Below are 13,710 nucleotides of genomic sequence, written 5' to 3' on the forward strand. Positions count from 1 at the left end.
TTCCTTCTGGGGTAGAAGGGTGGCTGAGAAAGAGAGCTTGGCCCTTTCTGTGGGCTCTGACATTTTCCACCCACCCCGACTTGGCTTTGGAGTTGTTTCCATGGTAACAGGGCCTGCTGGACACTACTCAGTCTACCTATTTACATACTGTTATCAATAAAACACATCTAGTTTAAAAAAATGCTTGGCAAATATTTGGTCAATAAAGTTAGTTGAGCTATACCTCGTTCCTGGCTTCTATATTGGCGTCATAGGAAAGCAGCTTTGCTGCAAGTGAGACATTCTGGTAAAGGACAGTGTAGTGGAGAGCGGTGTTGCCACAGACGTCCACGACATTCGGGTCGGCACCACGCTCCAGCAGAAGAGTCGCACACTCCTCCTGTTGACATTCTATGGCCTGTCAGTGTCGTGCCAAGAAAGAGAGTGTAAATTCTAGGAATTCAAAGGAAACAGTCCACAAGCTTCACCAGTTCCCTATAGTTCAATGACATAAATTCATTTTTAGTCTCAGTAGTTAAATCACATCCCCCTCACGGGGATATGGTTCGCTGCCCCATACCTTCATCAGCGCGGTCTTGTTTTCAGCGTCACAGAGGTTCAGCAGGCATTTTCTCTCCAGGAGGAGAGCTACCACCGCTGCATGGCCATTGGCACAGGCCAAGTGGAGCGCCGTCCTACGAGAGCAAGAGCAGTTTTCAGGAAACTGCCGTGTAACTGTTCCAAAACAAACAACTGTTCATGTGATTGAAAACACTCAGCAGCATGGTACTCCCTTCCCTCTAAACAAATATTTCGTTTTCTTCTGGAGAAAGAGCAGCATATATTAGCTTTAGCTCCCCTTACACAGTAATGAAAGAACAGTCTACTTGAATGGAATGTGCAAGACCTGGAGACTCAGCTCGATGTGGGTCTGACCTTGACTTTCACTCTGTCACTCAGGAGCTGCCGCTCAGCCTCTCTGTGCCTCAGTTTCCTCATCAGCAAAATGGAGAGAGAGTAGCAGTTATCTCACAGGACACCACTGCGATGCCTCACTGAGATCCATGCACAGGGTTCAGAATGGTTCCTCGCACAGATAACAGCTAGTAACTCTTAGATTATATTACCATACTTACTACTGTTACTACTCTCTTACAAGGACAACATCTGAATGAAGTCATAGGATATTGCACCTCCTTTGCAGACCTGTTTTGAGGATTAGAGACAACACTGTACTTTGAGGAGTCTAATATGCTCATTTTCTCGTCTCTGACATTGGAATATAATTTAAAACTCACAGTCTTTACAACTATAAATTGTAGCATTTTTGTTTGTTCATTTCTCATTTTTCCTGTTGGTCTAATTCCCATGAGGTGTTTTCGCCTAAGGTTGCTTTAGAGATGATGTATGTTATATATTATGATATAAAACAGGTGCACAACACAGTGACCGACAATTGTGAAAGGTTAGACTGCATTAAAGTGACTATAAAATAGGAGCTATATTCCCCATGTTGGACAATATATCCTTGTAGCTTGCAGGATTTTAGTTCCCTCACCAGAGATCGATCCCTGGGCCCAGAGCAGTGAGTCTTAACCACTCAACGGCCAGGAAATTCCCAAGATTCCCTTGACTTCTGATAAGGCTGAAAGTTGTCACAGGATACCAATCCTCACACAAACTTCAAAATTAAATTGAAAGTGACATATTATTTGTATCTGTGCCACATTCCTATTAGTGTCAGAAAGACAAGCCCTGTCTGCTCATCCGACTTCCCTACAGATAGGTTGATCTACAGAGATTTTTAAATTTTGGAGGATTGCTATCAGATTTCTTTTTTTTTTTTTGGTGCCAAAACCCAGGAAACTCCAGAATTCTTGCCTTTGAAATCATTCTTAGAAAGGTCTCTGGGGTGGGATATATGTATACTTATGGACAGGGAGGCCTGGCATGCTGTGATTCATGGGGTCGCGGAGAGTCGGACACGACTGAGCGACTGAACTGAACTGATAACTGATTTATGATGTTGTACAGCAGAAACCAACACAACATGGTAAAGCAATTACCATCCAATTAAAAAAAAATTAAGGTTATTAAACAGTAGAACCAGAAAAAAAAGAAGGTCTTTGTCAGCACACAGAAAATGTATAGATAGGAATTTCATTTTACTTCTGATACTTTTCTCACCCTGTGTATTTAAAATTTTTGATCCATACTCCATCTGAAACTTTTTGGTGATAAAAATCCAGTTACTTTTCTCTAAATAGTTATCAGGTTATTTCTCCACCATCTACACATAATTTATCTTTTCTGATAGAAAATGTCATCCAGCAAATTTTGACATCTAAAAGGGCAAATCTTGTCTACTACACAAAACTTTCATCACAAAAAATTAAAGAGAGCATGTGTAACCCAAAATCTTTAAAATCACGATATGTTTATTTGGTTTAAATATGGAAAGACTATATATCCTAAGAAAATGTCTTCCTATTCAAAGACACAGCCAGCTTCCTACTTCAAAGCTGTCTTCTAAGGTCCTTCAGCAAGGAACATAAACACATAAGTGTACACTGATATAAAATGGATATTGAATTGTACTTGAAGCATTTTTAACCCAGAAGTTGACCTGTCATGGGGATTATTTTTCTCACTATGCAGTTTTCTGTAATATATAACATTATGGTATAAAAATATGTACATTAAAAATAAGATGCTGACAACATCAAAAATCTGTCCACTGCCAATATCCACAATGGACGATCCATGAAGAAGAGTTTTCATCAATCACATGAGAAAAACAATGTGAGAGCCAGGGAGTTCCAGATTTCTTGAGGGCTACAGAACTTGAGAGCTCTTACTCATGAGTACATCATGTTAATGCATGCATAATGACAAATGAAAAGGTGGAGGAAGAAGAAGAAACAAAGATGCTATTCATCTTTTATTTCATTTCTGTGATTACCGACATTCAGTTAAATACCTTTAAAACGACCAGTAAAGTGCTCTCAAAGGGGAATAATAAGCGGGTCCGAAACCAGCTAAGGCTTTTGCAGCCTATCAAGTCTGTGGGGCGCTGGATCCCACAAAGGTATCTGAGAGCCTTGGGGGGGAAACTCACAGGAGGGACCCCTGCCAGGCCCTTCCTCCCCAATTACCTGTTCATCTTCTCCCTGTCATGTAGGCCATTCTTTCCGAGCAGCAGAACCTGCTGCACTTTGGCTACGTTGCCTACGCTGGCAGCTTTGTGGACCTTTCCAAGGTCCTTGTTTCGGATGTGGTACCCGGGCTTGAAGTGGGTTCCATGATGACCTCCTCTGATGGAGAAGCCAAAGGGCCACATGCCCTTCTTACTCCTGAAGCCCCAAATCTTCTTCATCACAGAGCCTTCGGGCTCCAAACACACCTCACCTCCCCCTCGGCTCTTCACAGTCCCCTAAACCCAACACGAGCACTATAGGTAAGCCAGAGCCGTCCCGCCACAACCTCCCAGCTGGGAAGCTCAACGGTTTGGAATCTTTCATCCCAGAATGATCGTTGCTAAGCGACACCTCTAAACTGCCCGGGTGCCAGAATGCCCGGTGTGCATATGCAAGAACTGGAAGTGCATTTTTCGAAAGAAACAAAGAATATCAATAAACCCTTACCTAAGGTAAGAAGGAAAGAGAGGAAACTGCAATAAACAGAAAGGAAACCGACATTACAACAGATACCTCAGAAGTAAAGAAGCATAATCATAAGAAACCATTATTATTGATGAACAATTACAAATTGGAAAACCTAGAGGAAATAGATAAATTCTGAGAAACATACACCCTGTCAAGACTAAAACAAGAAAAAATAGGAAAACTCAACACTCCAGTAACAAGGAGATTTAAATATTAAAAAAAAAAAAAAAAACTCCCCAAAGCTAAAAGCTTAGGACCAAATGGATTCAAAGCTCAACTCTACCAAAATTCAAGTAAGAATTAAAAGCAAGACTATGCATAAAAAACACTTGACAAAATTCAAAACCCATTCATGATAAAAAAAAAAATTCAATAGCAAAAAAATTTCCTCAATACAATAAAGGCCATTTATGAAAAGCATGAAAAGTGAAAGTGATAGTCGCTCAGTCGTGTCTGACTCTTTGCTATGCCATGGACTATACAGTCCATCGAATTCTCTAGGCCAGAATACTGGAGTGGGTAGCCTTGCCCTTCTCCAGGGGGATCTTCCCAACACAGAGATAGAACCTAGGTCTCTTGCAACGCAGCCAGATTCTTTACCAGCTGAGCACCAAGGAATCCCAAGAATACTGGAGTGGGTAGCCAGCCGATCCCTTCTTCCTGACCCAGGAATCAAACTGGGGTCTCCTGCATTGCAGGTGGATTCTTTACCAACTGAGCTAACAGGGAAGCTAGTCTACATGGGAAAACAGCGTCTGATAGTAGGAACAGCAGGGACCAAGAAGCTTTGACCAGGATGGCTACCATCTTTCAAAACAAAAAAGGCCTCTGTCCTGTGGCTGATTCATGCTGATGTTTGGCAGAAACTAACACAATACGGTAAAGCAATTATCCTTCAGTTACAAATAAATTACAAAAAAAAAGCACCTCTCCCTCAACTATGCTGCCCCCTTCCCCTGCAGTCTCAACGGTGCTCAATCCACAACCAAACACCGTGAAGGAGCTGCCCACGCCCCCCTCCCCCACGCTCTCCTCCTCGCCACAGCTTCGATTCTGCTCCCCACTCTGTGGAATTGTCCTCTCTGCCACCGGAGTGGAGAGGAGCGGAAAGCAAACGGCTTGCCTGCAGGTGAAGGGGGGAGAGCTTGCAGCACTTCAGGTCATGGGTGCTAGACGGTAAGGTTCAGAGAAAGCTGCCAGTGACGTTACCAAGGTATAAACATCACATGGTGAGGCCACGAGCTGGATCCTCACTGGAGGGAAAAAGAGCTCAAGACCCTCAGTCACTGATCTGTCCCCATCGATGGGTGGGGGGCGGGGTGACATGCATGCAGTCACGGGCTGTTATCACTTCCCAGCGGGAAGGGGACTCCTGCCCTGTGTCTGTGCGGCTGACACCCTGTGCTCTGATTAAAGGTATCCCAGGAGTGGAGAACAGCTGGAGCTCATGTTCAACCTGCCTCAGCCTGGCTCCTAGGAAAGCGCAATGAGCTTTTTTCTCTTCCCAGGTAGTGGCTGAGGCTGGGAAGAAGCAGGAAGCATACATTTGCTCAAGAGCACATTCTCATCCAAACTCACAGTGTAGCGTCAACCGATAATTTCTGATCCTGCAGGACAGGCAACAGCCAAGCTGAAAGGTGGTGAAATTGGCCCAGGTCTGAACCTAGGTGTGTGCGGGGCTGAGAGAGAAGATTCTTTATCAGAGACACGGATGGGTCCTGGGGCTGTTTTCAGCCCGTGAATGAGGCTGAGGGATGGGAGAACTATTTCTCCAGGATCCAGGCAAGTGCAGCCGGCAGCAAGCAGTGTTTGGGCCACTGTGTCCACATCTGCTCCCTGGTTAGTTTCTGAAGCTGTCAGAGCACAAGAAATCTGTCTAAAGGAAAGTGGGATGCTGGCGTTCAGATGCTTGAATAAACCACATCTGTAGGAGGGCAGAACTCAAGGGCCATGTCTGGGCCCTCAGCTTTGAGAAGAGAGATCATAGTCGTATGTGGATAAGACAAAGCTCGGGATGCTGGAATCCTTTTGAATTACTACTCTGGCTCTGCCCCTAAATGAACCTCAGATATTTCAACCGATTTATTTCCTCCAGCTTTTCTATCGATCAGTGTGTCTGTCTTCTGTCTACTGTGATCTCAGCCTGTAAATTAGACTGTTTGCCTGAGGAAGAAGAGGGATAGCTCTCACCCAGCAAGGCCGTTCCAGTACTGATTTGGCACTAATATAAACTAACTCCCACAGTGATAAAGAAAAACCAAGGGGTGCAGCAGAAAAGAGTCAGATTTTGGTGGCTGGCAGGCTGTGCATGTACAAACCCCAGCTCAAATATTAAGTTTAAACCCTCAGCCTCAATTGTCTTATCCCACTTTATGAAGTTGTGGGTGTTTGAGGTTATCAAACCTCAAAGAGTGAAGGGGCATTTTGTTAAGCGTACACGTGGCAGTGGTCACTACTCTTGTTAATTTGTGCGTTGTCACTGTTTCTGCAGAATCACGGATGCACTGTCACTACGTGGAACGCTAGTCTAGTAAGGATGGGCATCAGGTATAATCAAGGCAAGGTTGGGGAGGAAGGAGGGGTCCAGCTGCTCTGGAGAGTGGGCAGGAGGCCAGGAGGCAGTGGGCCTGGGACAGGAGGGCACCAGGCCCCAGACCCCAGGGTGGTGAGTAGAGGAAGGCTAATGAGGAAGGTTCTCGACTAAAGAGGAGCAGAACTCAGGCCGAAACACATCTGCCTGGACAAGACAAAATCCTAGTGGACCAGGGCCAAGGAATGCGCTGCTGGGGAGGGGACTGAGGGGAACCCATCTCCCTGGTTCCTCCAGCAGGTGAGTAGCTGCTCCCCTCGGGGAAGGTTCAGTAACCTCACCAAAGCCACTCAGACAGTAAGTGATGGACCCACGGCTGAAAACTCAATTGTCTTTCCTACTGTATAGCACGGGCCACTCTGCTCAATGGTATATGGCAACCGCAGATGGGAACGGAGTTTGGAATGAACACTGGAGTATGTGTATTCTTTTGAGTTATAGTTTTCTCCAGATATATGCCCCAGAGTGGGGCTTCTGGATCATACAGGAGGTCTCTTATATTTTCAGCTTTTTAAGGAATTTCCACACTGTTCTCCATAGGGGCTGTACCGATTCAGTCTTACCAATAACGTTGGAGGGTTTCCTTTTCTCCACACCCTCTCCAGCCTTTATTATTAGTAGACTTTTGGATGATGGCCATTCTGACCAGTGAGATGTGATACCTCATTGAAGTTCTGTCGTGCATTTCTCTGAAAATTAGTGATGTTGACCATCATTTCATGCGCCTACTGGCAATCTGTCTGTCTCCTTTGGAGAACTATTAAGGTCCTCTGCCCATTTCTACTTTTATTTTTATTTATTTGTTTTGCCCATTTCAAAATCGGGTGTTTGGTGTCTTATTTTTGTGACATACAGCTACATGAGCTATCTGTATATTTTGGAGATTAATCCCTTGTCAGTTGCTTCCTTTGAAAATACTTTTCCCTCTCTGTTAGTTTTTTATTTTGTTTATTGTTTCCTTTGGTGTGCAAAAGCTTTTAAGTATAATTAAGTCCCATTTGTTTATTTTTATTTTCAGTTCTCAAAGACATGGATCGAAAAGGATAGTTCTGCAATTTATGTCAGAGTGCTTTTTTTTTGGCTGTGCCATTCCACTGATGGGATCCTAGTTCCCTGACTAGGGACTGAACTCAGGCCCACAGCAGTCAAAATGCCAAGTCTTAACCCTTGGACTCCCAGAGAATTCCCTCAAAGAGTGTTAAGCCTATGTTTTCCTCTAAAAGTTTCCATTTAGGTCTCTGATGCATTTTGAGTATATTTTTGTGTATGGTATCAGAGAATGTTCTAACTTCATTCTTTTACTGTAGCTGTCCAGATTTCACAGCACCATTTATTGAAGAGGGTTTTCTCCACGGTCTATCCTTGCCTCCATTGTCATAGGTTAAGCGACCCATAGGTGCATGGAGAGAAGAATCCACTCTATGTAGTTGAGTCCTGCTACCCCATATCTGACCTTTCCATCTATTCTAGCGATTTAACGTTTTTCTCATTCAAGCACGTACAGTAAATGTGCAGACAGATGGAGGGGAGGGAGCATGCAGCAGCTTCAGGAGGGAGGTTGCCACCAGGAAGGGGAAAAGGTTGGCTGCAGTAGAACAGGGACTGGGCTTCTGTCCAAGATGCTGTAACAATGTCCTTAACACATCTGCATGTTTACATAATACATATGAATGCCTCCTATAGAACTATTTTTCTATATCTTTGAAATATTTTAGTTTAAAAAATACTGAGAAGTTAATCAGTTTTAATAGAAATGGATTTTATTGCACATACATGACTTCATATTACAGTAGTTTATTCTGATAAAACTAAATGACCATAATTTATGTATATCCTGGATATAAAACTATACATGTTTCCTTTTTTTAAAAAAACATATCATACACTTACCAGTGTGACGACATTTCAGTGAGGAAAAGATTGCATTCATAATGGATACCATCCTCCCTGAGTTCACAGCCCTAAAATACCAGCACTGTGGAGACTCCCTCGTTTTGGAACAGGTCCTGACAAAAAGGCTTCCTTCCTCTATCCCTTATCGCCAGTTGAAAGTCACAGAACGTGCAACGTTTCTGGAGTGTCTATACTGATCCAGCATCGAGAATGCTAGTGACTAACGGTGCAATGGTAAAACTATAGAGCTCTGACTTTGCATTTGAATCTCTGTGGCCAAGATCAGAAGTGCAACATTAAACTTGCTTTATTTTACCATTTACCTTGCTGAGAACCCCATAATCTGTTTTGCTTGTCAGTAGCAAAATTAGGAATTTCACTCTGGAAGATACCCAAGGACCACTAAAAAAAAAAAGCAGTCTTTTCCAACCTGTTTCTCCAGCATCTGGCACACAGACCTTCATTAAATGCTTGTGGGGTAAACATAATCACAATCCTCGTCTATCCAGGGATATACAGCCAGTGAGCCACAGTAAGGTACAGCGTCACAGTGGTTTACTTTAAAAGATGTTCTTTCAAAATGATTCCAGGAAGAAAAGCAGTCTACACAGCGAGGGATGCTGTAGCGATCTTGATGAGTAGTTTGTTGAGAGCTCTAACTTTTTCTTCCAAGCATCGGGATTTTTTCTCGGCACCTCGTTGCTTCTCTTCAGTGACTTGAAGCGCTTTTGTCAGGTGAGCATTTTCCACATAGAGCTCCTTGAGCAGCAGATCAGATCGGGTGTTCTTTTCAAACTGGAGAAGGGAGAAAGCCACAGTGTACTGCACGTCTAACGCAGCCACGCCACCAGCTCTCCCTTCCTATTCCTCCACACGCGTTCAGACTAGTTTGGGGAACCTTACAAATCAGAGACATGCTGGATGTAATGACAGGTTTTGTTATCCTGGCACAAGAGAGGAAACTGACGAACTGTGGTAGAGAAAATCGAAGCCACCTTTGTACAAGTTGATTTACCACGAAATGAAGACAAGAAGACCCATATCTGGAGGCCTCCAAAAGACAATGAGGAAACGGTCAAGAGTACCCAAAATGTTTGGCTTATCTCAGTGTGCTCTGCAGGCCCACCATGTCAGCCAGGACGCACCGAGGCACCTTGGGCGCCACCCACAAGACACCGACAGGGGCTTGAGCAATGGGGACACAGGATACACTAGTCAAGATGCAAAGATGCAGGGGTCCCGGCTTTGGGCTTTGAAAGTCCGCGCTGAGGTCACTCACTCAAGCAGCTACTGAGCAGCTCTGCTGGCCAGTGCTGCCCGGCCACGGCCCTGCTCCCACAGGCACGTGTCCTAACGGGAGGAGCCAGCAAAGCATGCAGTGTCCGGTGGCGTGTGAACAGAGAACCCAGGCGGGGGACACACGGCTGAACCTGAGGTGAACAGAGAGACCTGAAAGAAGCATGGGGGCCTTGGCGGAGGCTGCCTGGCGCAAACCTCCCGGGCAGAGGCCGGCACATGCGAGGGTGGCAGGAACGGCCAGGAGGCCTCTGAGAAAGGCAGAGGTGCCATGCCGGCGGGGCAAGGGGCCAAGGGGAGGGGACCAGGTCCTGCAGAATCTCCAGGCCCCCGGAGAAGCCGCTGTCTACTCTGAGGAAGGCTGGCAGCTCCAGCGTGTCTAAGGATGACTGTTGTGCTGAGGGGCTGGCAGAGGAGACGTGGAGCCCAGCTGCCAGGACCCAAAAGGCGGGGCGCGAGGCGGGCGATGGGAGCTCTGCTCTGCACCGAGGGCCGCGCTGCAGAGTGAGACAGGCCCCTGGGCGGGCGGGTGGGCGGCTGGGAGCAGACAGGTCAGAAGGGGCGCGTCAAGGCCGCAGAGAACGCGCTAGGAGGACCAGGGCTCCGAAAGGCGGGGCGGAAGAGACCAGAGCGGGGGCGGTGGAGGCTGAGGACACAGCCATTTCTCTGGGACCTTCTGGTCTTACGGGGACACAAGCCCAAGTCCCAACTGAGAGGAGGGGAGAGGGCCTGGGGGTCGGAGGCAGAGCGCAAGGGCCCCCAAGACAGGGGTGTGGGGGAAAGGCGGCGACTGAGACAGTCCACCCCACCTGCCCCCCAGCATGCAGGAGCCTCAGGATTTACTTGGGGTTGAGGTTTTGCCAAGAGTGACTTGGAGGGTAGGGGGGCCACCAAGAGTTTGACGGCTGGGAAGGGAAGTGAGGACCCGGGACCGAAAAGGTTGGAGGGTGGTGGTGCCTGCAGGGCAGGGGCTACATAGGTGGGCAGTGGGGTCTGGAGTGGGCAGCCTGCATGGAGTGACTCGAACTGGGGCCCCACGGCTCAGGGTGCTGTAGCTAAACCCCTTTCGGTCACTGTGGAAAAGAAGCTATTTCCACAGACGCTGACATTTCACTTCCTGGAGCACCAGGCAGACCTCATAGGATGGCAAGGCCTCTCTCCCCTCTCCCTGCCCTCCTCAGCACTTCCCCAGGACACAGGGTTCTCTTGGGGCCTGTCTCCCTCATCAGCTACCCGGATGCCCACAGGCGGAGTCCCTGACTCACCTGTTCCTTCAGCTCTCCCACTTTCTCTTGAAGGAGCGCTTCCATATTCTTCAAAATCATCTCCACCTCCTCCACCCGCTCTTCTGTTGCCTTCAGCTGTGTTTCATGTGCTTCCTGAACAAGAGGACGTTAGAGATCAACACGGTACATTTTAAAAAGAATCATCTCAGGGTTATTTACTTTAGAGTGGAAATCAGCTGAAGTGTACAAAATCCGAGCATCTGGCTAACCTTTCATCCATAGGGAGGGATGGTTAGAAATGTCTCACAAGCCACAAAGCTCCATTTCTCACTGTAGTGTGAGCAGATAAGAGATGCTTTGTCCTATGATTTTAATCCCAGATGACTCAAAGTTGAGTTTCCTTAAACATGGTAATCTTCCTAGAGGATCTCTGACTAAATTTCCTTTGTCAATAATCTGTCCTAGCTTAAATGTCTCTCCAACACAACGTGTTTGCATAATGCTATAAGGCTGTTCTCTGTTAGCATTTGTGTTTTACAAATGTCAGATTTTACCCACCTTTCCAACCTTGCACAGCTTCCTTCCTCACGAAGGCACCTGGCCATCTGCCCCTCCTCACCCTCCCACTGACCCATGAACTTTGAGGACCCAAATGTGCTTCCCGGCTCACACTTTGAGGTGCTGACTCACTGATGCCTGAGAGACTGCTCTGAGGTGGGAACCACTGCCTCCAGAGGTTGAAAGAAGTGGAAGCACGGAGAGTTAAATCACTCACTCAGTTAAATCACTTGGCTCAAGTGGTGGAGCCAGGATCCAGTCCCCTGCAGAGCACACTGAGCCACTGTTCTGCTGCTCTTTTAAGGCAGCAACTGTTTCTACATGAGAGCTTGGCACACAGCAGGCCTCCCCAAGTCCGTGCTGATCTCATGTCCAACCAGCAACCCCCACCCCTTGCTACTTTTAAACATGCCAAGCACAGCCCACCTCAGGACCTTTGCACCTGCCTACACTCCTGAATAGCTATACAGACAGGGACCCTGCACATCCGTCTCTTGTGGCCCTTCTATCACCACCTTTCAGACCTGGACGCAGGTCATGTGTATGGCTGGCTGCAGACATAAACGGCCCAGAAAACAGGCTGGGGGACTTCAGGGTCGGCTGCTCAACACCCACCAGTTCCCAGCGGAAGCCAGGTCCCGTGGCTTCCACAAACATCCCACATGGTGGGAGGGCTGTCGGGCCGTACTCCACTTGACACCTGGGCAGCTTGTGGCTAAGTCACCCGAGATCCTACTCACCCTCCCCATCACCCTCAGTTGGCCCCTGCGCGCTGTCCCCACTCACCTGGGCCTGCTCCTGGAGCCGCCGAGCTGCCCGCTGCTACCCTTCCAGTAGCTGCTGCAACTCAGCCACATGGCCTGCGGGCACGAGCTGTGCCATCTCCTCCTGCAGCTGCCGCACCCGCTGGGCGTGCTGGGACCTGGCCAGCCGCAGTCTCTGGGTGGCTCCATACAGCTGCCAGGGAAAAGGCACAGCGGTTGTGGGGTGACTGCCCACAGCTTCAGGGTCACCACCAGACACACAAAACTGTATCTCTACGTGGTAGGCCACCCCAGAGAGGAAGGGCGTGTCCAGCAAAGCCCACAATCTCTAAAGAGTCCGTTTATCTGATGCCCACACTCCATTTCCTGGTAGTTCAGACGGTAGAGAATCCGCCTGCAATGCAGGAGACACAGGATACGTGGATTTGGTCCCTCAGTTGGGAAGATGCCCCGGAGAAGGGCATGGCAACCCACTCCAGTCAGTATTCTTGCCTGGAGAGTCCCACAGACAAAGGAGCTTGGCAGGCTAAAGTCCATGGGGTCGCAAAGAATCAGATAGGACTGAGCGACTAACACAAGTCCATTCAGGGGCGCTTTTGCACCCTGAGCGCCTGGAAGGCCTCCCTGCAGCCCTCCCTGTGACCTCGTGCCGGATCCTGGAAGGATCAAGTTATTCTGTCCTGTTTACCTCCTGGGTTCTTCGCTGGGTTTAATTCCTTCAATAAAGGGACCCACACCAGCCATGTACAGCAGCCTCCCTCTAAATGTAGAGCTCACGCTCCTGAGACGGGCTGTGGCCAGGGCCCCGGAGGTGGTTGCACAGTGTCTGGCGGGGCGTGGATGTGGACGGACTCGGCCACCTGCTCCCTGGGCACAGAACCCACGGGATCGCTGGCATCAGGCTGTCCAGGGCCTGGCCGCTTTCCCTGAATGGAGCGCCCAAGAGGCCATCTAAACACCGTTTACCTCACGGGCTCCGGTGGCCTCGTCTGGAGCACACAGAACTGCCCTCTGAGACCCCGTGGACGGGAGAGGCGGCGGCTTCACCAGGGCCCCTGCTGAGAGCAGGCCGGGGAGGAGGGCACTGGCCACCCCAGGCAGGGGTGAAACAGTGAGCCACAGCCCCACCCCCTCACTGCCCTGTGTCACTGCGGGTCTGAAGGGCCACCCCGGGCAGTTTCCCTGGACAGACCCCCAGAGGCTCTCCATACACATGGGTCCAGCAGAGCAGCCGCCCCGCTCCTGGGATGAAGAGAGGCGAGGAAGGTTCTCACACACCCTCCACCAGAGGCAGCGTCCTCCCAGCAGCTTTAGAGCTTCGGATGATCACTATGCAGTCACTCCAGCACATGTCTGAGTCCCGCACACCTGCTTGGGCACCTTGCCGCCTCCTGCAGCCAATGCTGTGCTAAGCCCTGAAGCCTGACCACAGGCCTCGCCGTCCACTCTCCTCAGCACGGCCCAGCTGAGTGCCCCTGAGGCCCTCCTTGTAAAGCAAGGCATGGATGGAGGGTGGGCCCGCTCCGGAAAGCCCTGCTTGACCGCCACGTGAGAAGGCAGGACTCCCCAAAAGAGAAGCGAGGCCACTGCAGCCAAGAAGCCAGGGCCTCCGTGTTCTGGGTGCTGGGGTGGGACAGTGAGCCCCTCAAGAGGACGGCAGACCTCTCCACCCTGAATCCAGGCTGGCCTGGCCAAATGTGGGGCAGTGATGCTAAGGAACCCCTTGGCACAGTGCTCAG

General features: G+C 48.8%; 2 protein-coding genes across 2 annotated transcripts in view; both read right to left on the minus strand.

The window, feature by feature from the left end:
* LOC129556303 (ankyrin repeat domain-containing protein 26-like) overlaps nucleotides 1–3,157 on the minus strand; it is a 69,528-nt gene extending 66,371 nt beyond the window's left edge. Inside the window, exons 1-3 of the mRNA XM_088840178.1 lie at nucleotides 3,135–3,157; nucleotides 560–674; nucleotides 224–397 (exon numbers count right to left, since the gene is read on the minus strand). Coding sequence (XP_088696304.1) covers nucleotides 224–397; nucleotides 560–674; nucleotides 3,135–3,142 — 297 coding nt within the window. The 5' untranslated portion in view covers nucleotides 3,143–3,157. The remainder of the gene's footprint in view (nucleotides 1–223; nucleotides 398–559; nucleotides 675–3,134) is intronic.
* Nucleotides 3,158–7,972: 4,815 nt separating this feature from the next.
* The window catches only part of LOC129556320 (ninein-like protein), a 70,627-nt gene continuing 64,889 nt past the window's right edge, over nucleotides 7,973–13,710 (minus strand). Inside the window, 3 exon segments of the mRNA XM_088840177.1 lie at nucleotides 7,973–8,922; nucleotides 10,689–10,802; nucleotides 11,994–12,164. Coding sequence (XP_088696303.1) covers nucleotides 8,731–8,922; nucleotides 10,689–10,802; nucleotides 11,994–12,164 — 477 coding nt within the window. The 3' untranslated portion in view covers nucleotides 7,973–8,730.

The sequence above is a fragment of the Moschus berezovskii genome, chromosome 9, assembly GCF_049115385.1.
Source record: "Moschus berezovskii isolate FMDL1 chromosome 9, NW_MosBer_1.0, whole genome shotgun sequence".
In the NCBI taxonomy this organism is placed as follows: Eukaryota; Metazoa; Chordata; class Mammalia; order Artiodactyla; family Moschidae; genus Moschus; species Moschus berezovskii.